Source organism: Drosophila bipectinata, chromosome 2R (assembly GCF_030179905.1).
Source record: "Drosophila bipectinata strain 14024-0381.07 chromosome 2R, DbipHiC1v2, whole genome shotgun sequence".
Taxonomy (NCBI): domain Eukaryota; kingdom Metazoa; phylum Arthropoda; class Insecta; order Diptera; family Drosophilidae; genus Drosophila; species Drosophila bipectinata.
Window position 1 is genome coordinate 14,521,658 of NC_091737.1, and position 24,159 is coordinate 14,545,816.

General features: G+C 43.9%; 6 protein-coding genes across 10 annotated transcripts; 3 read left to right on the forward strand and 3 right to left on the reverse strand.

Annotated features, from left to right (window-relative positions):
• The first annotated feature begins 578 nt into the window (after positions 1–578).
• Positions 579–4,528, forward strand: betaTub56D (beta-Tubulin at 56D). The gene is made up of 2 exons (XM_017250705.3): positions 579–747; positions 3,072–4,528. The coding sequence occupies exons 1-2, from the start codon at positions 691–693 to the stop codon at positions 4,356–4,358; spliced, it is 1,344 nt and encodes a 447-aa protein (XP_017106194.1). The 5' UTR covers positions 579–690; the 3' UTR covers positions 4,359–4,528.
• Positions 4,529–5,453: 925 nt separating this feature from the next.
• EloC (elongin C) lies at positions 5,454–6,441 on the forward strand. Of its 2 annotated transcripts, XM_017250852.3 has the most exons (3): positions 5,454–5,531; positions 5,612–5,823; positions 6,136–6,441. In XM_017250852.3, the coding sequence occupies exons 2-3, from the start codon at positions 5,612–5,614 to the stop codon at positions 6,275–6,277; spliced, it is 354 nt and encodes a 117-aa protein (XP_017106341.1). In that variant the 5' UTR covers positions 5,454–5,531; the 3' UTR covers positions 6,278–6,441. The 2 variants fall into 2 exon arrangements, with proteins under 2 accessions (XP_017106341.1, XP_017106342.1); XM_017250853.2 differs by lacking the exon at positions 5,454–5,531 and having other exon boundaries at positions 5,538–5,823.
• On the reverse strand, positions 6,293–7,455 carry Arl6 (ADP ribosylation factor-like 6). The gene is made up of 4 exons (XM_017250850.3): positions 7,067–7,455; positions 6,879–7,010; positions 6,691–6,819; positions 6,293–6,635 (listed from the first exon to the last, which is right to left on the reverse strand). The coding sequence occupies exons 1-4, from the start codon at positions 7,242–7,244 to the stop codon at positions 6,469–6,471; spliced, it is 606 nt and encodes a 201-aa protein (XP_017106339.1). The 5' UTR covers positions 7,245–7,455; the 3' UTR covers positions 6,293–6,468.
• Positions 7,456–7,581: 126 nt separating this feature from the next.
• On the reverse strand, positions 7,582–8,755 carry RpL11 (ribosomal protein L11). Its single transcript, XM_017250851.3, has 4 exons — positions 8,661–8,755; positions 8,370–8,501; positions 8,012–8,309; positions 7,582–7,790 (listed from the first exon to the last, which is right to left on the reverse strand). Exons 1-4 carry the CDS (start codon positions 8,664–8,666, stop codon positions 7,663–7,665), a joined length of 564 nt encoding a protein of 187 aa, XP_017106340.1. The 5' UTR covers positions 8,667–8,755; the 3' UTR covers positions 7,582–7,662.
• A 492-nt stretch (positions 8,756–9,247) lies between these two features.
• Positions 9,248–13,657, reverse strand: Spt5 (Transcription elongation factor subunit Spt5). Its single transcript, XM_017250686.3, has 12 exons — positions 13,516–13,657; positions 12,798–13,196; positions 12,617–12,741; positions 12,423–12,560; positions 11,911–12,361; positions 11,782–11,852; positions 11,559–11,725; positions 11,326–11,498; positions 11,016–11,269; positions 10,762–10,957; positions 9,985–10,708; positions 9,248–9,926 (listed from the first exon to the last, which is right to left on the reverse strand). Exons 2-12 carry the CDS (start codon positions 13,170–13,172, stop codon positions 9,358–9,360), a joined length of 3,243 nt encoding a protein of 1,080 aa, XP_017106175.1. The 5' UTR covers positions 13,173–13,196; positions 13,516–13,657; the 3' UTR covers positions 9,248–9,357.
• A 7-nt stretch (positions 13,658–13,664) lies between these two features.
• On the forward strand, positions 13,665–20,300 carry Fak (protein tyrosine kinase 2 Fak). 4 transcript variants are annotated; one of them, XM_017250682.3, is made up of 17 exons: positions 13,666–13,861; positions 13,953–14,301; positions 14,386–15,112; positions 15,182–15,291; positions 15,362–15,597; positions 15,665–16,169; positions 16,227–16,359; positions 16,416–16,548; positions 16,604–16,667; positions 16,729–16,809; positions 16,880–17,084; positions 17,148–17,287; positions 17,346–18,403; positions 18,569–18,658; positions 18,717–19,171; positions 19,235–19,345; positions 19,411–20,300. In XM_017250682.3, exons 2-17 carry the CDS (start codon positions 14,256–14,258, stop codon positions 19,835–19,837), a joined length of 4,521 nt encoding a protein of 1,506 aa, XP_017106171.2. In that variant the 5' UTR covers positions 13,666–13,861; positions 13,953–14,255; the 3' UTR covers positions 19,838–20,300. The 4 variants fall into 4 exon arrangements, 3 of the variants coding, with proteins under 3 accessions (XP_017106171.2, XP_017106173.2, XP_017106174.2); XM_017250684.3 differs by having other exon boundaries at positions 13,666–14,301; XM_017250685.3 differs by having other exon boundaries at positions 13,669–14,301; positions 17,346–17,494.
• The last annotated feature ends 3,859 nt before the right edge of the window (positions 20,301–24,159 follow it).

The window sequence follows — 24,159 nt, forward strand, 5'->3', positions numbered from 1 at the left end:
AGTGCGGCCACAACAAAAATGCTTTAATAAATGGGATTATAATGACATTGCTGCAGAAATGAAAGGAAAAGTTTCAAATTTAAATTCTACAACCGCCACACTTATCGATAGGCGCGTAGTTTCAAAATCTTTGTTTTTAAATATATAAATGTAAATGAAAACTGTATAATATACTCAATACTTGAAATTATAAAGACATATTCAAATATAAAAGGTATTATTCCAAAACAGGGTTCATTTTTTGATAATTTTACTAAATTTCCCCTTTCTACAATGCTATATCCAGTTAAATAGGAACAAATTAAACTTCCAAATACATTTAAATATAGTTAAATGCCTAAACATTGTCCTAATTTAAATTTTAGAATGAATTATTCAAATTATTCAAAAGTATCACTAGAAACTATGGGAATCCCTGGAAATATCGATGAGAAAATCCCTCTCGCCCCTACGAAGTGTGACCATACACTTCCAACTAACATCGATATACGAAAAATTAGTACGATTATTTTTCGGGGAAACATCGATATTTCTAGATATACATATATTTTGGGCTTGCTATAAAAGCAGATAGCGCAAGGCATTCTCGAGACACTTTTTCGAGACAGACTTCGTGTAGAACAGTTGTGCGAGTGCTGTAAGCGAGAGATATTTTTAAGTTGAAAGTTAAGAAACCAAGACAGAAACAAAATGAGGGAAATCGTTCACATCCAGGCTGGTCAGTGCGGCAACCAGATCGGAGCCAAGGTATGTAAACAATATTTTACATTTATGTATATGGTGTTTTCTTTTTTTTTTTTGCACCATTATGAGCATAATTGTCGAGTACAGTCGCCAAAATGGCGTCATTTTTGCACGTCTGCCCATGTGGCAAAAAATTATTGAGGCCGCTGCCGGCATTTTCACGCACACACTCACGTTTATGTATATCCGATTCTCGGAGAGCTGGCGACTCGCCCGGCGTCTGTCTGTGTTTTTCCGATCTCTACATCTCGGAAAGCTTGCAGTCTGATGTTTTTTGTACTAACTTTTCGACCAAGTTCCCTGACACGCCCCAAATTCCCGAAAGCCAGTCTTTTAGGGCCATTGACTTGAACATATGTACATACATACATACGTGTATGTAATTATAGTTGGGTGTGTCGGCAATTACATTGCCCATGAGTGTGCATGTGTGTACATGTGTGTGAGTGGTAAATGCATGAGTCATTTTCTCTTTGGCAAAATACTTTCATAGTTTTCCTTTGGACGTGAAAGCCGCTTTGCTGCACAGATGGTGAAGGGTACTTTTCTTTTGGTCAACCAACAACACGAAAGGTTTTCTAAACTCACACCACCATCAGTCATAAACTTTTACATACCGCCATACGGTATAGGTATACGGCTTTTTACCCAAGTATTGGTGAGCGTCGGCCGGTTTTTGCCGCTATGCGTCTTCTAAAGAGAAAACATGACGTCATTTTAACCTAAAATGGCTGAATTTGTCGTTGCCGTTGACCGGTTCGAGAGTATAAGAGTATACACATAAAAATGGGATGTACATATGTATGTACATCTAAATATGTATATAGAGAGCAGATGTACTCGTTCTATCGATTTGCCTGCATTCCGCTAATTTTTTGCACTACTCCAGCAACTTCTCTATCTTATCTGGCGTGAAAATAATTTCTATTTTCTGAGCATGACGCCATACATACAAAAATACTCTTCAATTATTCGTTTGCATGTCATGTACATACATGCAATTGCAAAAAAAAAAGTTTGGCTTATTTTTATGATGCTGGCTGGAAGTAGGATGGCCATATATGGTGGAATTTGCTAGAGCCATCGACATCGCCATCGCCATCTGTCTCTCTATCTCCATCTCTATCTAGTACACACACACCTTTTTGGGGTGAAAGGGCGGTGCTGCACATGCGCGCAGACGCCTTAACGGGACTCTGGCGATGACGAATCCGCTGTGTCATCGCCTGTTTCTAGTCCTTGCCGGGAAAATCAATATCCATGTCCTGAGAATAGGCCGAAAACAACCCTAAAAACCGAGCAGCTGCAACATAACAATTGTTGTGCCCAAATACGGGTATATGGGTGTGATGGCGATGGCGATGGCTTAAAAGGGAATTTCCATATAGATTATAGAAGATATATATATATATATATATAGTATATATATTTTATGAGTGGCAACCACGCATTTCCTCCTCTGTACCTCCGTAAATTACTTTATTTGTTTACGCGACATAAACAACGACTTGAGCCTAATTTTTCGGCTCTGCGATGACGCAATGCCCTCAAAAAAAAAAAAACGCCAGATGGTCGGTAGTTGAGCTTAGAGCTGCATTTTAACCTTAGCTAACGCCTACGCCTCTCTAAGTACCCGGCCGCCGCCACCGCTACCGCCTCTTCCTTCCGTCTGGTGATGTAAGCCAATGGACGGACGGGAGAGAGCGGACGGGGAGAGCGAGAAAATCCCGGCTCTGAGGTCGTGCATGGTGCGTGGGGCGATGTATATGTATGTTCATATCACTGCATCATCCTACGCTCCACAAGATTCAAGAGAGATCGGATCGAGAGTCAGACCAATGCCAGCCAGCCTGCCAGCCAGCCGGCGGGGGCTATAGCGACAGCTGCGCCCCGATCCAAAAGCCTCAAAACCCACGCCAGATGACGTTATCGTTGGTGGCTTGGTGGCTTGGTGGCCACCAAAAATGGCAGCGGAATGACTTATGTTAATCGGAGCTCGGCCCATACACAGTTTATGATGGCGACGGTTCGCCCCGCCGACACAAATAGGTCCATGGACATGTATGTCTGTCAGTGGCCTGTGTCTGGCAGTGGTGTCTGGTGTGGTGGTGGTGTACACCCATTTAATTCGATCAATAAAGATTCATTTTCACCTAAAAATTAAAGCAATTTAAAGGCAAAGAGAGGCAAGTTCCCAAAAAGAGGTCGACTTTTACGATTCATTGATTTTCCCAGCTGAGTCATCGGCTTCTCCAACTCTATATCGATTTTTCCAATCACCTTTCTAATTTTGAAAATTTTCTTTCTCCTCCTCTTCTATCCAACAGTTCTGGGAAATCATCTCCGATGAGCACGGCATCGATGCCACCGGCGCCTACCACGGTGACAGCGACCTGCAGCTGGAGCGCATCAATGTGTACTACAATGAGGCCTCCGGTGGCAAGTATGTGCCCCGCGCCGTTCTGGTCGATCTGGAGCCCGGCACCATGGACTCGGTGCGATCGGGTCCATTCGGACAGATCTTCAGGCCCGACAACTTTGTCTTTGGACAGTCGGGAGCTGGTAACAACTGGGCCAAGGGCCACTACACAGAAGGCGCTGAGCTGGTGGACTCCGTGCTCGATGTTGTACGCAAGGAGGCTGAATCCTGCGATTGCCTGCAAGGCTTCCAGCTCACACACTCGCTTGGCGGCGGTACCGGCTCCGGTATGGGTACACTGCTGATTTCCAAGATCCGTGAGGAATACCCCGACAGGATCATGAACACATACTCGGTGGTGCCGTCGCCCAAGGTGTCGGACACCGTGGTGGAGCCCTACAACGCCACGTTGTCGGTGCACCAGCTGGTGGAGAACACTGACGAGACCTACTGCATCGACAACGAGGCTCTCTACGATATCTGCTTCCGCACCCTCAAGCTGACGACACCCACATACGGTGACCTGAACCATCTCGTCTCCCTAACCATGTCCGGCGTCACCACCTGCCTTCGTTTCCCCGGCCAACTGAACGCTGATCTCCGCAAGCTCGCCGTCAACATGGTACCATTCCCCCGTCTCCACTTCTTCATGCCCGGATTCGCGCCACTCACCTCCCGTGGATCCCAGCAGTACCGCGCCCTCACCGTTCCCGAGCTCACCCAGCAGATGTTCGATGCCAAGAACATGATGGCTGCCTGCGATCCCCGTCACGGTCGCTACCTGACCGTCGCCGCCATCTTCCGTGGCCGTATGTCCATGAAGGAGGTCGACGAGCAGATGCTGAACATCCAGAACAAGAACAGCTCATACTTCGTTGAATGGATCCCCAACAACGTGAAGACTGCCGTGTGCGATATCCCGCCCCGTGGCCTCAAGATGTCTGCCACCTTCATTGGCAACTCCACTGCCATCCAGGAGCTCTTCAAGCGCATCTCTGAGCAGTTCACCGCTATGTTCCGTCGCAAGGCTTTCTTGCATTGGTACACCGGCGAGGGCATGGACGAGATGGAGTTCACTGAGGCTGAGAGCAACATGAACGATCTGGTGTCTGAATACCAGCAGTACCAGGAGGCCACCGCCGACGAGGATGCCGAATTCGAGGAGGAACAAGAGGCTGAGGTCGACGAGAACTAAAATTTCCAACCCTCCCTGCTGCCTGCCCCCCTAATTCGAATTTCCGATTCTCGATTCAATGTTTTGCGAGAAAAAATGAGAAAACGAGAACAAGAATTCACTTGTAATTTGTTTGTTCTTTTAACAACGTAATCAATAAAGTCGGATCCAATTTTGTTCACAAGCCTAAATATTCTCTTTCTATATCTCTGGGGGGATTAGCAAACATATATATATATATATCTGTAGATGTATGTACATTTCCTCATTTACTGAAGACTGAATATATATAGTCTCCCAGAAATTTCGATTGTTTGTATTATTGGGGTTATGCTTGATGTATGTCTAGTCATTCATGAAGGGATTTATTTATAGATTTTCTTTTATTTATTAGCCGGTTGGAAGTCCCAACCTGCCCCAACTCTTCCAAACAAAATAATTACTTGCCCTTGAGGAGAGGGCATCACATGATAACACTGACGTGGGCATTCCAGAGTTACTTGTTTTTTCGGTTAAAAATCGGGTTCTGGAGAAAGCTTCTATAGATATATATATTATTTTGTTTCCAAATAAAGAGATGCCGGCTGTGTGAATGATCTGTGATTTGTTTTTCGGGCTATATTATCGATTGAAACAATCATATGGCATAATTGTCATTCATAACCTAAACCATTTGGGCCGAAAAAGCGATTGAGTCATGAAACCGGTTTGAATAATGAGCATTGTTATGTTAAAATAAACTTGAAAGTGAGGAGTATATTTCTATGGAGACGTGGGCTCATGGTTCTCAAGGAAATGAGGTTATTTGAGAGAAAAAATCATTTATCCCTAAAGGACATTCCTTAAATGGCAGCTGTGGGATATAGTCTACTGTTTCCATTCCAATCCCGACTTGTAGTCATTATTTTTAAAACTAATAAACTAGTTTGCTTCTAAAAAAAATAGACAGATGTTTATCTTATAGCTTATATCGACTTGGGGAGGTCAACCTCCAGGGAGATCCAGAATATATATCTTCTTTATTGGTTCATCGTATTGCATACTTTTAGGCCTTTTCAAAGAGTATAATTATAGCCACCCCCAAAAGTATGCTAGCAAAAACTCATCACACAATCGATACTATCGATAAATTTGTCGTCGGTTTCACACCCCTAGTTTTGTCGTTCGTGTGTGAGTGTCACTGACTTTTGACAAGTAAGATAAAAAATAAATAATAGGCAATTTTTGGCAACTACTTAAGTTGACAAATCCATCCCTTACCTCCCTTTATCAAGATGATAGCAATGGATGAGCAACGCGGCGACAAAATCTATGGCGGGGTCGAGGGGCCGGACGCCATGTACGTGAAGCTGATTTCCTCGGACGGCCATGAATTTGTTGTAAAACGCGAGCACGCTCTTACCTCCGGCACAATCCGGGCGATGTTGTCCGGACCGGGCCAATTTGCCGAGAATGAGGCCAACGAAGTGCATTTCCGTGAGATACCGTAAGTAGCGCCAGAGTCCCACCCATCAACAGGGCAACAGCCTGTCTAGCAAAGTCATCCGGCTGACCTATTGACCGGCGACTCACAATCCCATATATGTTTATATATATACAAATATATATGTATATACCATGCACTGCTCAGGTGCATGAAATATAAAACCTTTATAACGAATCTAGTCCCCGGATTTATATATACACGTAATCCTAAGTATCAAAACTAATCGCACTGAAGCCGGTTCCGGTTTTCCATTTCGCAAATTTTGTAGAATTTCGTATTATATATTATTAATCTTTGATTTTCCTTTTGCAGATCCCACGTTCTACAGAAGGTCTGCATGTACTTCACATATAAAGTTCGCTACACCAATAGTTCTACCGAAATTCCCGAATTCCCGATCGCACCCGAGATCGCATTAGAACTCTTGATGGCAGCCAATTTCCTAGACTGCTAAATTATAATTGAATAATTTGAATTTACATTATGATTAATTGAACGGAAGGCCAGTGTGCCTGTGTTAATTTCTAATGAAACGAAGAATGTCCTTGTATGCGAAACGAAAAAAAATTAAAAATAAAAATAAATTTCTGTTGATTTCCAAAAACCTCAAAAAACAAACGATATTTTTATTAAAGATTTAGATGATTATTTGGAGTGCTTGGCTTTGGCTTTGGTGGCGTCTTTGTTGCTCAACATCGCGAATCTCATTTGCTGGATGAGCCATTGGACACCTTCGCCGAGTCCCTCGCCGGATATGGCGTTGCTGGAGCAGATGTGCCACGGTTTCTCCTTGATGTTCTCCAATCTCAGGGCTAACAATAGTAATATTTTAAAATAAAATTTAATTAAATGAAGTAACTTGAGAACCTGCTGCTATTTTAACGCAAGACAAGGAGTCCTCCACATCGGACTTGTTGCCATAGAAAAGAATTGGCACTATGCGGTTGGACAGGTCTGGATGTTGCAGGACCAGATCCAACTCATCCTTGACCACAACTGAAACAAATGTAGTACTCCATCATCATAGAAGTAAGGTCTTTAAAAAAGGATAATACCAAATCTCATTCGATCGCTGGAGTCAATGACGTATATTATTCCATGACAGTTCTTAAACTGGTGCTCCCAGAGGTTCCTATACCGCGTGGCGCCCGACATATCAATCGCCTTTATGCTGACACCAGACATGCCTTTGAACAAAAACTTTAGATGGGATTTTTCAGGGAAATCCTTCACTTTCACTCACTGTAGAATTGCTCCACCATGAAACCAACTGTGGGCACCACAATACTGGTCTGCTCACTGGACTTTTTGAAATGGTTGATTATGGATGATTTTCCACTGTTGTTCAGGCCCAGGACCAGGATCGTCATTTTATCCTTCTTAATCTTTATCAAGTCGGCCAAATTGTGCAACATTCCCATTTTATTATTGAACTGGCATCGGTTCTATTTTGTTTACAGCTAAAGTCCGTGATAATTGTGGCATGTTTGGCCCTGCAAAGGACCTGAGGTTGTCATGGCAACCGACAAGGTGGTAGTGTCGACATCGATTTATTGAAACATTTGGCCACCTTCAACTTTGGCACCCACATCCGCTGCCGATTCATTCGCCCACGCAAGTGTTCAAGTTCACCCATGGCCTGACATTGAAAATAAGGGCTAGGGTTAAAAGGGCAACCGAATACCAGTTTCCATCAAAAATAATCCATTAACTAACTAAAACCACTTACTAACTAACTACATTCTTTAACAATTATAATTTTCAAGTTTTACGTGTTGACACAAGCCAAGGTTTATTTTAGAATTCTTCTTAAAAAACATGGTTAGGAGTAGTTAGCTTCTACTTCTTGCTGTTCAAGATGATACCGTCGTACTTCTGCTGGAACCACTTCATGGCATCCTCCTTTGTCAGGCGGTGGGGGAAGCCCACAGTGCCGGACTTGCGCTTCCTGTGGTTCACGTTGTAGCCTGCAAATGGAGTATAGGATGGAGTTAGTTTAAGAATAATGGATATAGAGGTGGTGTGGTGTCGAAATTGTACCGTGTGGACTGGCAAGGCAATGGGTAGCCAATCCAACTGAGCACATCTTCTTTGATTTGCGCACATTTACTGAGCATCAGTGCCTCAAGTGACAGAGATACCTAATTAAGTGCGTGGCTATCCGAAGCGGGGCCGACGATTAGCTTACCTGGGCGTCCCAGAACAACGTAAAAGTCCAGACCATAGATACCGATGGAGGGATCGTACTTGATACCCAGATCGATGTGTTCCTGGATGCCGAAACCGAAGTTACCGGTGGCGGAGAAGTTGTCGCGACGCAGCTCGTACTCGCGCACCTTCAGACCACGCTCCAAGATCTCCTCGGCCTTGGCGCCACGCACCGTGCAGTGGACGGCGATCTTCTCGTTACGACGAATACCGAAGGAGCGCACTGTGTAGCGGGCCTTGGAGAAGACAGGCTGCTGACCAGTCAGCTGCTCCAGCACCTGTTGCAGACACGAAAACAATTAGTTTCACTGATAATAACATATTCCGGGTCCAAGTACCTTGGCGGCACGGGTAAGCCTATCACCAGACTCTCCCACGCAGATGTTCAGGCAGAGCTTGCGGATGTGCAGATCCCGCATGGGGTTCTTCGCCGGGTCGCGCTTAATCTTGGGTTCCTTCTTGGCAGCGGCCTGCAAAACAACCAATGGACATCGTCACTTCCGATTCATAACCACGCAAAAAATAACCTTTCGGTCCGCATTTCGGGCGTTTTCCCTTTGTTTCTGCCCTCCAATAAATGCCTAGACGCCCATGCTGAGTAACAGCACATAGCCCACGTGTCAACCTACCGTCATTATGGATATTTATCTAAAATAAAAGTGGAATTATTAATAAAAGAAAACAAAAAAAAACGTGGAGCTCAAATATGGTGCATACCTCGCCGGAAACGAAAAGAAAAGAGGGAACCAGTGCTGCCAGATGGGAGGAGGGCAGTCTGGCCAAATACCACGTATTGTGGTCTTAACGCGTTTTGGTCTGCACTTTCAAATTTTCAAACTATGTTTTTTGGATTATTGAAATAATTTGTAGATTTTAAACAAATTGCATGAGGTTTTAATTTATTTTTAAAAGATTTATCAAGAAATAACTTACTAAAACGTTATAATATAACATTTCCGCAATCGGTTAAGACCGTTTGAAAAAAGAGTGGCAACATCATTATTAAAACCCTCAACTGTTAAAGCAATGTTAAAACCAGGGCTGACAATTTCCTGCGAGTTAAATATTTATTGTAAATTTAAATATGTATTTCCCGGTTTATTTAAAAAGTATTAGTTACATTTTTTATAAAAACACACAAATGAACAACAAATAATTTTTTATTGTTACTTTATCCTTAAGATTAATACCCGAAACATGCTAAATGTGCAATATCTGATATTATTTGAATAAACGTCAATGTTTTTTTTTAATTTAAATGAAATTTGTATCATGTTCTGATTATTTAATTGAAGCTGCAGCAAGGCGCCTAACAAATTATTCTCTTTAGTCAATAGACTTCATCTTGCAGAGATGGTTCACCGGCAGCATCTTGACCTCGTCGTTGATTTTGCAGACGAGGACGTCTCCCTCTTGCTTGGCCAGAACTCGGCCCACGGACTCGCGCTCCTCCCCGTAGATGACCTTGAATTCGTCACCACTGTTCGGAGGCACCGGAGCAAGATGCTCGCTCACAATAGACACACTGCGATCCTCCTGGCGCAAGAAAACGGAGCAAACACCATTGGAAACCGTGCGAATAACGCCAGTTTGTCCCACCAAGTCGGTATCGTCATGCGTGTGGATCTTAACTTCGATATCCGTAGTGCACCAGTCGCCCATAGAGGAGTCGAGACTGGCTCCAGGTGTCTGCGGATTGTACGGAGACTGGGGAATGCCGCCCGGAGTATTCGGGGAGTAGGTCGATGGCGACGGGGTGTTCATATACCCAACTGGATAGGGAGATGGGGCTGGACTAGGACTGGGGTTGAAGGGGCTGTAGCTCCTATCCGATCCGTACAGAGTACCAGGTGTTTGTGGTGCAAACTGCGATGTCATTTGATAGCCAGGAGTGCCTAAAACAAGGATTTAAATTAGAGCATGGAAGAGGTATGGGAGAAAGGGAATTATTACTTGGATTGTAGCCAGGACTTGGGCTTGGCTCCTCCAGCGAATAGTCGAATTCGTTGTTTCTGGCTGGCGTGGTATTGGCCGTCGGATCCCAAGCTCCATGACGTGGCGTCATGCTGCCATCGTGCGATGGAGTCATTGTACCATAAGGAGTACGAGTATCGGTATCCCAGTTGGGAGTCTGGCTTCCCACCAACGGTGTCTTGGAGCCGGCAGCGGTGTAGCTGGGTGTCTGGGCTCCATAGCCAGGAGTACGCGCCGGAGTACGTCCATAAGTGGATACACTTCCCTCCTTGCCGGGAACTCCAACAATGGCAATGTGATTCCTATCCACCGAAATCGTTTGACAGGAGGTGTGCAGCTCCACGCGAGCCGTGCTCTCCGTGGCATCTTTGACGATTCCCACGGCTCCCTTGTAAGGTCCACCACTGATTTTGATGGTTTTGCCCAAAATCTCTCGATCTCGTGTCACCCGGAATCCTCCCCTGCCGCCGCGTGCTCCACCACGAGCTCCACGACCTCCGGATGGATGCATCGGCGACTGGATGCGCGGTGACATAAATCCTAGACCACCCAGAGTTCCAGCATTGTTGACATTCGTCTTGCTGCCACCGGCCAACTGCAAGTGCCGAGTCTTGCACACGAATATGCCACCGTTCTCGGTGTACATGCGGCAATGGAGAAAGGCGAGACTGCGGTACAGATGCTTGATCTCACCGGAGCGGCCCTAAGATGAAGATTTTTTAAATAAAACCTTTAAAAATAAAAGAACCAGCTTACGGCATGGGGTCCCTCCATAACTTTCACGATATCGCGCCGACGGATCTGATTTTGATCCGCATCCAGAGCCACCGTATTCCGGTTCTCCCTGCGCTTGTGCAAAGCCGTGGGCTTGCACTCGATGCACTTTCCATTCATGCCCAGAACATGGAAGTTTTCGCGCTCCAGCCGAACAATAACGCCTACATTTTGGGAGCTATTCGAAGAGTCCAACATTAATTCAGATTCATTATCAATTATGGATGAAACCTTACTCCAATTGCACCAGATCTCCCCATTGGAACTGACCAAGACAGTCCACACCAGTGGCCACATCGGAGCACAGCTGCAAGTCCCGCGGCAGGACCTCCAATTCATGATTGGTCAGATCCGAAACGAGAACCACCCGTGAGGGTTCAACGCGAATAATTAGACCAGTTTCGCCTTCATACCGGCCGGCCAGGACCCTGGCGTGGTCTCCAGTCTTGAAGTACTTGCGCAGCTCGAGGGCTTTAAAAATCAAGGGATCCTGGAATAAAAGTTGATGAGTTTCCATTTAATTTTATAGCTTTTAGGGTTCTCAACCTTAAGATCCTGATGCTTGGGCATCACAGTAATCATGGGGCCATCAATGGCCACAATCTTGGCTTGCAAATTCTCCAAGTCACCATTGCAGACTTCAACATTGTCGCCCATCGAGAAGGAATGAACTGAAGTCGGATCGTCCTTGGCAGTGCCCATGATTTCCAAGTTAACCTCTGCAAACAATGGTATTTAATTATTTTTCTTAAATATTTATATAATTTATTTATGCTTACCTTCTGGAGATTCTTCAAAGCGTTCCAGCTCGGCCAGTGTGGGCTTAACTCCATCCGACAGAATGGCTGACATGTTGAAATTCTTGTAGAGAAATCCTTTGCGCGAGTATCTGTTGCCCTCGAACAGCAGGAAATCACCATCCGAATGGACTTCGCCGCCAATAGCTCTGCATTTAAGGTGGTTAGTAATGAGATACAAATAATAAACTATCTATTTGTATACCTGACGGCTTCTGGATCGAATGGCTTTGCCGGAGGACGGCGTTTCTTCTTGCGCTTGCTATCATCCGACTCCTGAAATAGTTTACATTCTCAGATTTCAGATTCTTGGATTCTTGAAATTAAAACTTGCCGTTGCTGTGGTCCTAAGGGCACCGCGCATTCTTGTGTAATCGATGCGTGGCAGTAGCTTCAGATGGACTTGGTTCTGGGCCAGATCCACGTAGTCAACCTGAGCGATGTCGTCCTTGTAGAGGCCGCGCTTTAGACGCACCCATTGCTTGACCTTAAGGCCCACCTGCTCCTTGACCACCTTCAGCACATCAGTCATTTCCTTGATGGGCACCATCTCCTGCTTCCATTTGCCCATTCGCAGATTGCCAACATTGTCGATGGCCGTTTTGACGTGGGTCTGCTTGTAGGCCTCCAAGTAGATGTATCCCTTGACGCCTTCGGGGGCGACAATGGATTTGATTTGCAGAGGATCATCGGTGTTCAAGTAGGTCAGGAACTTTCTCATCAGCAACAAGGCGGTGGCCTTTTCCTCCCCAATGCGACACTTGACCATCCACAAATTGGGATCCCTGTAAGGATAGAATGGAAATCATGAAGTGCTATATAGTTCTAGAGGCCTGATCATCTTACTTGATTCCTGGGAGCAGAGTTTGCTGGGTGATCTCATCCGACATTTCCTCTCCGCCATCGCCAAAGTGTCTTTTTGCGATGGATTCGTCGGCGTATTTCTTGCGAAGGTACTCCTCGATCTCATCTTCTTTTTGGGTGCTAGGATTAGGTATGAGGTTAGTTAGTTAACACGTTGTTCTGTAGAAGTTACTTACTCCCAGAGGTTTGTGCCTCGTCGGCGGATTTCAATGTCCCGGGCCGTGGGTCCCAGTTCATCTATTTCGTTTCCTACAATGCCTATTTCATTGGCACCCTCTTCCCACTCCTCATCCTCGTCGACCTGTGACCGAAAAATAGATTAGTGCTTGTTTTGATGGAGAATAGAGAGTAACCCACTTCATCGTCCACTTCGGCCTCATCAATAATGAATCCACCGAAACGCTCCTTCTTCTTCTTTTTCCTAGGATGGTCGTCATTCTCCTCCTCTTCGTACTCCTCCGAGTCGATGTCCTCGCCCGGCGGCTCTTCTTCCTCCTCACCGGACTCATCGCTCTTCCGGCGATTGCCACGACCTTGTGGAGACTCTGATCCTGAGCGGGAGTGACCCGACTGGGAGCGGGACCTGGATCTGGATCTGGACACAGACCTCGATCCGGACCGGGACCTGGACCTCGACCTTGACTTGGAGCGGGCGCTGCGTTGCGATTTGTTGGAAATCGATCCATCCTCGGACCCGCTGTCCGACATGTTGCTAACTTCGGAGTCCGACATTCCTCTCAACGTGTTCGGGGACTTCTGCAATATGGTTTAATGATTACAGCTTCATTCTACTCAAGATTAGCCAAAAGATATAGCTAGTAGCTAGGCAAATACAAATGCATATTGCAGGAACACGGTTTTCTTTGTTTTTATAACCATTTTTTAGTTTGGACAGTAGTCCAAATGTACGAAATGGTTTGGGCAATAGGAAAGATTCATTTTTATATTCGATTTTAATACCACTGAACACCAATGAACCCCAGAGAATCGAGTAACACTCTAACGGATCAAAATGCCACGACAAAATGCCTTCTATATTACTTTTTCTGATGAAAAAAGGCTGGTGTTGGCTTACCTTTTCGCGTTTTGAAGAACTTGTAGATGTCGCTGTATTTGATTAGAGATGGGAGTTCTGTACGAGTTGGCAATGCCTTTTTCTGATAGCCATAGAGATGGTATTGTTATTCGATAACAAGTTTCATCAAAACAATACATCGAAGTTGTTATCAGTATCTTTCCACCTCTACAGAGTATTTACTTTATTCGAAAATAGACATTTCAGGCCTGGCACGGCCATTGCGGGCGTTATTAGTTAAATTAAGTCGGTGATGCGGGGAGCCATCAGGACCAGCGTTCGGTTTTCTCAGTTATTGGTCCATTAACCACACCAACCCCTCACATCTGGCAGCCCAGACTGCTATGTATGTATAAACAGATGCATATATGTATAACAGATGTATTTTCATAAACCGAGAGTTTGGCAATAACCGAATATCGCGCTTTCCCGGCCAGATTAGAGAATTCGGCCAAGTTGACCGTCGATCGTGCGTCGTTTCGGACCATCGCAGAGAGTGGGCGGGCAGAGGCGGAAGAGAGTTAAGGTGTGGTTCGGTGCCACAACAAAAATTCATAACGAACGGGGTGGAAAGTCTTTCACTCTCCGACGTCTTTTACCTCCACCTGTCCGAAGATTGGCACAGGATTTCCGACTAACTACCGTGTGATGCAATCGCTATCCGGCCCCTACCGTAAAAACTACGCATCTGGTGTCTGTATCGCGGATTGAAGGTTTGTCCAAGCGGCAGCTGGTGGAACATGAACGCCGTGGAAAGCAGTCAACCGCCGCCCACCAGCCATGACTGTGAGTAGGAGTTCTGGTTTGGGCTGTCCAATTTCCAGATTTTCCCCGAAAAAGCACCCACTAATTAATTGATCTCTTCTGCAGCGCTCCTCGACGAGTACGTCATTCATGTGCACATGCCCAACAAGAGCTTCAAGGCGGTAAAGTTCAGTGTCAAGGAGACCGTCTTCAATGTGATCCGGAAGACCATCGAGGATCTGGGCCGGGATGGGCGACCGCCCAGCATCCAGAGGTATGCCTGTCGGATGATGAACATGATCAGCAAGGAGGTGATCTGGTTGGCCAGGACAACACCCATGCAGAAGGTCCTTACGCACATCCTGACGCCGGGCTGTGCCAATGTGGACTGTCCCAATAACGAGGTCGCCAAGGTCGAGTTCGAAGAGGGAATGCTCCACCATCCGGATCAGGGAAAGAGGGTCATCGCCAACAGAGTGTGGCGGGTGGAGCTGAGGGTGCGCTATGTGCCCAACAGTATTCAGGATCTATTCGATGAGGACAAGGCCACATGCTTCTACTATTTCAATCAGGTGAAGGAAGATTTCATCCAGGCCAATGTAGCAGCGATCGACACCGATGTGGCGGTCCAATTGTGCTGCCTGGGCATTCGTCACTTCTTCAAGAACATTACGGTGAAGGCCCCGGACAAGAAGCCCGGACAACACATCGACTACATTGAAAAGGAAATGGGATTTAAGAGTTTTCTTCCACAATCTGTGATAGCCACAACAAAGCCAAAGAATCTTAAGAAAATGATCCAGGTCGGTTACAAAAAGGTCTACAATTACAATGACATTGAGTACTTGACACGGTGAGACAAATTCTGATTAATTGTGGCAAGGCACGTGGTTGTACGATTGAATTACCTTTTCCGTTGCAGGTTCTTCGATCTTTTGAAAAATATTTATTTAACAAACTTTGAGCAATTCTCGGTGACACTGAGCTCTGCCTGGAATATATCTGGTATCCTACACGTCGGCCCCCACATCGGTATGGTTCTTCTGAATGGGAAACATAAACACTTCTTGCTCAACAGCCCCTTATACTTTTGTATTCGCAGGAATCTCTTATCAGACCCATCCCCAAGCGAGCTTGAAGAATGTGGCTCAGTTCAGGGATGTCGTTGCAATAAAGACATGCACTCTACCAAAGGAAAAGCTGCCCAAGGCCAGCGAAAATGCAACCGAATCGGAGTCACACCACTTAAACTGCAACTGCCAGAAGATCAAGACTCAGATCAAAATCTCAGCATCGAATAATGTGGAAGATTTGGTTATTACGTGCAATGGAATTAATGTGAGTGGACTTCTGTCTTTGATTATTACAATTATCTCGTTTTAATGCTATTTTTGTTATGTTCCAGACGGCTGAGAGCATTGCCGACCTCATCGACGGCTACTGCAGATTGTTATCAAAAGACCTGGAATTCACAATTTGGCAGAGGGAAACGAACGCATCAGCATCCAGCGATGATAGCTCCAAGGCCTCCAGCAATAATGCGACTCTGGAGTCAAATAAATCAACTGCAAGTCCATCCAAGCCCATGCTAACGGATGACTACGCCGAGATTGGACTAATGGAGGGGGAGGGCGACTACTCCACGCCCACTGTTCGCAATTATGAGCTGGACAGGGCCCACATTACCCCAAGTGCTAAGATCGGTGTGGGCCAGTTCGGAGATGTCTATGTTGGCACATACACTCTTCCGAAGTCGGCCAAGGCCAAGAACTATGTGGGAAATGGCAAAGACAGTAGTAATAGCAACCAAAGAAACGCCGATGGAAGGCCCGACGTCATTCAAGTGGCAATAAAGACATGCAAAGCTAACGATGATCCCGAGAAGACAGAGAACTTCTTGGCAGAAGCTTGTAAGTGCGGTTTATGCTATGATGAATGTTTATCTCTGATGTTTCTTGTCTTTTCAGATATTATGCAGAAATTCGATCACCCTCATATTATACGATTGATAGGCATTTGTAGTGTAATGCCGATTTGGATAGTCATGGAGTTGGCAAAGCTTGGGGAGCTGCGGGCATACTTAAAGACAAACAGCGAAAGGTGAAGAGTGAATTAAAGCTATTTCTTACAAGCATCTAATTAATCTTTTTGTTTAGATTAACTCATGGAACTCTGCTTAAATATTGCTACCAACTATCAACTGCTCTGAGCTACTTGGAGTCCAAGAAGTTTGTGCACCGCGACATTGCTGCTCGCAACGTTCTCGTCAGCACTCCCACGTGTGTGAAGGTTTGTGGATACATCTTTTCAATGATTTGTTTATATTCCCCATCGACTCTTGCAGTTGGCTGACTTTGGATTATCACGCTGGGTTTCCGATCAATCGTATTACCATTCGACACCCACAGGTAATGAATGAATATCTCACAGCTGTGACCTTATAACATAAACTGGTTTTTGGTGTTTTAGTGGCCCTGCCCATCAAATGGATGTCGCCGGAGTCGATAAACTTTCGTAGGTTCACCACCGCCAGCGATGTGTGGATGTTTGGTGAGTGGAGGAGCAACGAGGGAGAAACAACAAATTTATTAAACTGACACTAATCTTTTGAATTAATCAGGTGTCTGTATTTGGGAAATACTTATGCTGGGCGTCAAGCCATTCCAGGGCGTTAAGAACAGCGATGTAATCTCAAAACTGGAGAACGGGGAGCGCCTGCCGTTGCCTCCCAACTGTCCACCGCGACTTTACTCACTAATGTCCCAGTGTTGGGCTTATGAACCACTTAAAAGACCGAATTTCAAGCGGATTAAAGAGACACTTCAGTAAGTTTTTCCAAAAAAGAAAACCAAAAGACACAAATGTTGTAATTATTAAAATCATTTTAGGGAAATTCTGATTGAGGACAGCATTAGCTCGTCGGAGACTCTGAAACGAGAGCACCGACGAGTGGCTACCATGTCCTGGGTGGGCAGTGACGATGTCGACATTCCGCCCATGAAGCCATCGAGAGCTATACACGATTCAGGTAACCAAGCCCATAATATACTTCTGTAAAGGTTTTAAAATTGTACTTTTGGTTATAGACCTTTCGACCCTGATGCCCAATGCGAATGAAACAACCTCGACACCTCAAACATACATCATTGCCCAAAACCCCGCCGTGCTGGCCAAGCTGATGATGGAGAACCAGAAACGTGGCATCAATCCGGCCGCCTACACCACACCAGCATCGGTATTTAACACTCTAGCCGTAGAATTAGATGACAGCAAGTCGCAAGTTTCTCTCAAGACCACAAAGCTTCCGGCAGCCGATATGCTTAAGCTCGATCCCATCGCAGAATCCGAAAGACTCAAGACCCAGTTTTCCACTAACAGCAGTGCCAGTCAAATGGCCAACTCCCTTAGCGCAGTAGCTAACCCTCTAGAGACCCTTACTCCCCATCAGGCAGGTATGTTTACGGGTAGTTTGCCCTCGAAGAGTAGCTTTGTCGTTTGTGCTCCGCACACCGAGGATCAAATGCAAATGGAGAACAACGTGTCCAATCCAGCTGTGTCAAAGGTGGCCGGCTATAGTCTATACGGCAGTCTGGAGCGACATCAGCCAGCGCCCGCCAAGGCGATGCATTCAAAGGGCGGCAGCTTAGAGCGCCATCAATCGCTGATGTCCGCCCAGAATTTAGTTTTCTACAATCCAAAGCCGCCGCCTCATTGCACCAATACGGCGGAACGATCAAGGAGCATGGAGCGCAACACATATTTCCATGCCTATCGTCAGCAAATGAAGACATCGATCGAGTGCGAAGCTCTGCCAGAGGAGATCTATGATTTTGGAGGAGCTGGCCTGAAGACTTGTGTGTCCACCAAGCAGCAACAACAATGCAGTCCAATGATGAATCTATGTCCTGTGGAGATGCCACAAGTTCCAGTCCCAGAATGCTCGGGAGTGCATCCCCAAAATATCCCACCCAGTGGTCCAGCCAGCAGTTCATTTGGAGTCATCTCGCCACACAACATGGAAAATCAACGAGAATGGGAGCGGCAGTGGATGCTCTCCGGGCAGCAGAATGTTGCAATGGGACCTAGTGCATCCGATGGAGCTGTCTGCATGGCCACCTTGCAGGCTGAGGCTATGGGAAATCAGGTTTGGCCCGATGTTGGCTGAAGAAGTTTTGATTTTTTATCCCCTTGATTTGATTGAGTCTTTAGTTTGTTGGATTTTCTTTTAAGAATTTGTTTTATGTTAGTAGTTTTTGTTTTTTTTTTTAACTTAAAAGTATAGATCTTTAAATTACTTCTTACTTTTCAGGCTATTCATAATGTTATGGGCGAAAAGCTAAGACAACAGCGAAAGGATAGCAATAGTGATAGCGAGTGGCTGATCCAAGAGGAAATGCTGGTAAGTTTTTAAAATTTTTAAATCATAATTCAGTGGAATAATTAAAATATTATTTTAGCGACGACGTTCCAGCTCGATACCCCATGGAGCTCTTCTCGATCATCAGCAACAGATGCTAAGACTTGACCTTATGTCAGCCGGGCCCTCTAGTTTGCCCGACTGTTCAAACTCCAGCTCCCGTCCCATGACGCCCAACGCCAATCTTCTGTCGCTGAAATCGAACAACTCTTCGGCGGATCACTTGTCCGGTCATACCATCGGCGAAGATCACACAGGCTCTAATGCCAGAAACTTTGGCGGTTCTCTTGCCAGCCGGCCATTAAATCGCGCCGATGATGAAGTCTATTGTGCCACCACAATGGTGGTAAAATCAATAATGGTGCTGTCACAAGGTGTGGAGAAGGCCAACACGGAAGGCTATTTGGAATTGGTCAAGAATGTGGGCGTCAAGTTGAGGAACCTGCTGACGTCAGTGGACCGAATATCTGTACTCTTTCCAGCACAGGCACTTAAGTAAGGAAGCATATTATTTATTTATTATCCGATCCAATTAAATATAATTTTTGATATTTTTAGGGAAGTGCAAATGGCACATCAAGTACTTTCCAAAGATATGCATGAACTGGTATCAGCCATGCGATTAGCACAGCAATATAGCGACACTACCCTGGATTGTGAATATCGCAGGTAAGTGCGAATGGATATTATTATAATAAAGTCCGAACCTTTCTAATGGTTATCCATTTTTTTAGGAGTATGCTATCGGCAGCTCACGCTTTGGCGCTGGATGCTAAGAATCTGTTTGATGTTGTGGACTCGATTCGGCAACGTTACGACAACATATTCCCGACATCCCACCCCAAGGACCACGTCAGTTCATCGAATTTCGAGCCATCCTCCAGCCATGAGCCCATCAACGAGCTGGGAGCCCACTTGAAGTCGAGCACCTCTGGTGACCTGCTCCATGGCACGGGAATATATGATAACGATCTGCACCAGAGCTTCAGTTCTCAGCTGCAGCTGCAAGGTGTTGCCAATAATAGTGGCGGCAGTGGCAGCCTTCAGCGTGGAATGAGCTTAGATCCCACAAACGAGCCCTTGCGAATTGTGGAGGAGAACCTGGGCAGCCCGGGCGAGCACATGTACTGCAACACATCCGCTTTGCATGGCCACGCGTAATTCTTAAATATAGCTTATGTGTTTTGTGTCTGCCCAAATAGATATTAACTTTATCGCTAAACTATTGTACATACTTAAAATATATGTATCGAAATATGTATAACCAACGGAATATTCAGCGAACAATTCGCTTATCACCATACAGTTTATACATAGATTCAAAATTACTCACTAAATTCTGACGAGACCCCCGACTCGGCCGGCCGCATTCTCACATCGTCACGTAGTCAAAATAATTTAAGGAACAAAGACGCGTTTTGAATGAAAATGGCTAGAAATAATATTTATAGTTAATCAACCCAATCTAATACAACTAAAAACCGAAATTTTTCATCATGATATTGGGTGTGTTTTAAGACATTTCTATTGTGATTTATGTACTACCATAATAAGCTTTAGTCAGAGCAAATTATTTTGGTGCAAGGTTCAATCACAACAAATAAATTAAAATACTTAACAAACAGTCGTCGTTGGCATTTTTAATTTAAAATTATCACAATGTTATCTTTTTTTTAATCTATCGAAAATATTAGGTCCCCTGCGAAGGCTATATCTTGGCCAATATTTATCCGATTCTTGAGAGGAATACCTTAAACGATTTGTGGATCGATTCTCCATAAATCTGCATCAAAATCTGGAAACAAATTATTTTTTCGATTTTTTTCCAAATTTTATGGGATGTCCCCTTCAAAATGTGGAAATTGCATGGGGAGAAATATATGGCCCACTGCGAAGGGCATATCTTGGCCAATATTACTCCGATTCTTGAGAGGAATACCTTAAACGATTTGTGGATCGATTCTCCATAAATCTGCATCAAAATCTGGAAACAAATTATTTTTTCGATTTTTTTCCAAATTTTATGGGATGTCCCCTTCAAAATGTGGAAATTGCATGGGGAGAAATATATGGCCCACTGCGAAGGGCATATCTTGGCCAATATTACTCCGATTCTTGAGAGGAATACCTTAAACGATTTGTGGATCGATTCTCCATAAATCTGCATCAAAATCTGGAAACAAATTATTTTTTCGATTTTTTTCCAAATTTTATGGGATGTCCCCTTCAAAATGTGGAAATTGCATGGGGAGAAATATATGGCCCACTGCGAAGGGCATATCTTGGCCAATATTACTCCGATTCTTGAGAGGAATACCTTAAACGATTTGTGGATCGATTCTCCATAAATCTGCATCAAAATCTGGAAACAAATTATTTTTTCGATTTTTTTCCAAATTTTATGGGATGTCCCCTTCAAAATGTGGAAAATGCTTGGGTAGAAATATATGGCCCACTGCGAAGGGCATATCTTGGCCAATATTACTCCGATTCTTGAGAGGAATACCTTAAACGATTTGTGGATCGATTCTCCATAAATCTGCATCAAAATCTGGAAACAAATTATTTTTTCGATTTTTTTCCAAATTTTGTGGGATGTCCCCTTCAAAATGTGGAAAATGCATGGGGAGAAATATATGGCCCCTGCGAAGGCTATATCTTGGCCAATATTTATCCGATTCTTGAGAGGAATACCTTAAACGATTTGTGGATCGATTCTCCATAAATCTGCATCAAAATCTGGAAACAAATTATTTTTTCGATTTTTTTCCAAATTTTGTGGGATGTCCCCTTCAAAATGTGGAAAATGCATGGGGAGAAATATATGGCCCACTGCGAAGGGCATATCTTGGCCAATATTACTCCGATTCTTGAGAGGAATACCTTAAACGATTTGTGGATCGATTCTCCATAAATCTGCATCAAAATCTGGAAACAAATTATTTTTTCGATGTTTTTCCAAATTTTATGGGATGTCCCCTTCAAAATGTGGAAAATGCATGGGGAGAAATATATGGCCCACTGCGAAGGGCATATCTTGGCCAATATTACTCCGATTCTTGAGAGGAATACCTTAAACTATTTGTGGATCGATTCTCCATAAATCTGCATCAAAATCTGGAAACAAATTATTTTTTAGATTTTTTTCCAAATTTTATGGGATGTCCCCTTCAAAATGTGGAAAATGCTTGGGTAGAAATATATGGCCCACTGCGAAGGGCATATCTTGGCCAATATTACTCCGATTCTTGAGAGGAATACCTTAAACGATTTGTGGATCGATTCTCCATAAATCTGCATCAAAATCTGGAAACAAATTATTTTTTAGATTTTTTTCCAAATTTTATGGGCCCTCCCCTTCAAAATGTGGAAAATGCTTGGGTAGAAATATATGGCCCACTGCGAAGGGCATATATTGGCCAATATTACTCCGATTCTTGAGAGGAATACCTTAAACGATTTGTGGATCGATTCTCCACAAATCTGCATCAAAATCTGGAAACAAATTATTTTTTAGATTTTTTTCCAAATTTTGTGGGCCATCCCCTTCAAAATGTGGAAAATGCATGGGGAGAAATATATGGCCCACTGCGAAGCGCATATCTTGGCCAATATTTATCCGATTCCTGAGCGGAATACCTTAAACGATTTGTGGATCGATTCTCCTTAAATCTCTATCAAAATCTGGAAACAAATTATTTTTTAAATTTTTTTCCAAATTTTGTGGGATGTCCCCTTCAAAATGTGGAAAATGCATGGGGAGAAATATATGGCCCCTGCGAAGGCTATATCTTGGCCAATATTTATCCGATTCTTGAGAGGAATACCTTAAACGATTTGTGGATCGATTCTCCATAAATCTGCATCAAAATCTGGAAACAAATTATTTTTTCGATTTTTTTCCAAATTTTGTGGGATGTCCCCTTCAAAATGTGGAAAATGCATGGGGAGAAATATATGGCCCACTGCGAAGGGCATATCTTGGCCAATATTACTCCGATTCTTGAGAGGAATACCTTAAACGATTTGTGGATCGATTCTCCATAAATCTGCATCAAAATCTGGAAACAAATTATTTTTTCGATGTTTTTCCAAATTTTATGGGATGTCCCCTTCAAAATGTGGAAAATGCATGGGGAGAAATATATGGCCCACTGCGAAGGGCATATCTTGGCCAATATTACTCCGATTCTTGAGAGGAATACCTTAAACTATTTGTGGATCGATTCTCCATAAATCTGCATCAAAATCTGGAAACAAATTATTTTTTAGATTTTTTTCCAAATTTTATGGGATGTCCCCTTCAAAATGTGGAAAATGCTTGGGTAGAAATATATGGCCCACTGCGAAGGGCATATCTTGGCCAATATTACTCCGATTCTTGAGAGGAATACCTTAAACGATTTGTGGATCGATTCTCCATAAATCTGCATCAAAATCTGGAAACAAATTATTTTTTAGATTTTTTTCCAAATTTTATGGGCCCTCCCCTTCAAAATGTGGAAAATGCTTGGGTAGAAATATATGGCCCACTGCGAAGGGCATATATTGGCCAATATTACTCCGATTCTTGAGAGGAATACCTTAAACGATTTGTGGATCGATTCTCCACAAATCTGCATCAAAATCTGGAAACAAATTATTTTTTAGATTTTTTTCCAAATTTTGTGGGCCATCCCCTTCAAAATGTGGAAAATGCATGGGGAGAAATATATGGCCCACTGCGAAGCGCATATCTTGGCCAATATTTATCCGATTCCTGAGCGGAATACCTTAAACGATTTGTGGATCGATTCTCCTTAAATCTCTATCAAAATCTGGAAACAAATTATTTTTTAAATTTTTTTCCAAATTTTGTGGGCCATCCCCTTCAAAATGTGGAAAATGCATGGGGAGAAATATATGGCCCACTGCGAAGCGCATATCTTGGCCAATAATACTCCGATTCTTGAGAGGAATACCTTAAACGATTTGTGGATCGATTCTCCATAAATCTGCATCAAAATCTGGAAACAAATTATTTTTTCGGTTTTTTTCCAAATTTTGTGGGCCATCCCCTTCAAAATGTGGAAAATGCATGGGGAGAAATATATGGCCCACTGCGAAGCGCATATATTGGCCAATATTACTCCGATTCTTGAGAGGAATACCTTAAACAATTTGTGGATCGATTCTCCACAAATCTGCATCAAAATCTGGAAACAAATTATTTTTCAGATTTTTTTCCAAATTTTGTGGGCCATCCCCTTCAAAATGTGGAAAATGCATGGGGAGAAATATATGGCCCACTGCGAAGCGCATATCTTGGCCAATATTTATCCGATTCCTGAGCGGAATACCTTAAACGATTTGTGGATCGATTCTCCTTAAATCTCTATCAAAATCTGGAAACAAATTATTTTTTAAATTTTTTTCCAAATTTTGTGGGCCATCCCCTTCAAAATGTGGAAAATGCATGGGGAGAAATATATGGCCCACTGCGA

Excerpts from the sequence above, each read along its gene's own strand:
- betaTub56D (XM_017250705.3), top strand. The coding sequence starts at position 691 with ATGAGGGAAATCGTTCACATCCAGGCTGGTCAGTGCGGCAACCAGATC. Across the intron at positions 748-3,071 it reads GCAACCAGATCGGAGCCAAG|TTCTGGGAAATCATCTCCGA; the intron begins GTATGTAAACAA and ends TCTATCCAACAG.
- EloC (XM_017250852.3), top strand. The coding sequence starts at position 5,612 with ATGATAGCAATGGATGAGCAACGCGGCGACAAAATCTATGGCGGGGTC. Across the intron at positions 5,824-6,135 it reads GTGCATTTCCGTGAGATACC|ATCCCACGTTCTACAGAAGG; the intron begins GTAAGTAGCGCC and ends TTCCTTTTGCAG.
- Arl6 (XM_017250850.3), bottom strand. The coding sequence starts at position 7,244 with ATGGGAATGTTGCACAATTTGGCCGACTTGATAAAGATTAAGAAGGAT. Across the intron at positions 7,011-7,066 it reads CATGGTGGAGCAATTCTACA|GCATGTCTGGTGTCAGCATA; the intron begins GTGAGTGAAAGT and ends TTTTGTTCAAAG. Across the intron at positions 6,820-6,878 it reads CAGCGATCGAATGAGATTTG|TTGTGGTCAAGGATGAGTTG; the intron begins GTATTATCCTTT and ends CATTTGTTTCAG.
- RpL11 (XM_017250851.3), bottom strand. Across the intron at positions 8,310-8,369 it reads GGCTTACCCGTGCCGCCAAG|GTGCTGGAGCAGCTGACTGG; the intron begins GTACTTGGACCC and ends TGTCTGCAACAG. Across the intron at positions 7,791-8,011 it reads CGTTGTTCTGGGACGCCCAG|GCTACAACGTGAACCACAGG; the intron begins GTAAGCTAATCG and ends CTCCATTTGCAG.
- Spt5 (XM_017250686.3), bottom strand. The coding sequence starts at position 13,172 with ATGTCGGACTCCGAAGTTAGCAACATGTCGGACAGCGGGTCCGAGGAT. Across the intron at positions 11,853-11,910 it reads CCCTTAGGACCACAGCAACG|GAGTCGGATGATAGCAAGCG; the intron begins GCAAGTTTTAAT and ends AAACTATTTCAG. Across the intron at positions 9,927-9,984 it reads AAGTCCTGGCTACAATCCAA|GCACTCCTGGCTATCAAATG; the intron begins GTAATAATTCCC and ends TCCTTGTTTTAG.
- Fak (XM_017250684.3), top strand. The coding sequence starts at position 14,256 with ATGAACGCCGTGGAAAGCAGTCAACCGCCGCCCACCAGCCATGACT. Across the intron at positions 14,302-14,385 it reads GCCGCCCACCAGCCATGACT|CGCTCCTCGACGAGTACGTC; the intron begins GTGAGTAGGAGT and ends TCTCTTCTGCAG. Across the intron at positions 16,668-16,728 it reads TTACCATTCGACACCCACAG|TGGCCCTGCCCATCAAATGG; the intron begins GTAATGAATGAA and ends TTGGTGTTTTAG.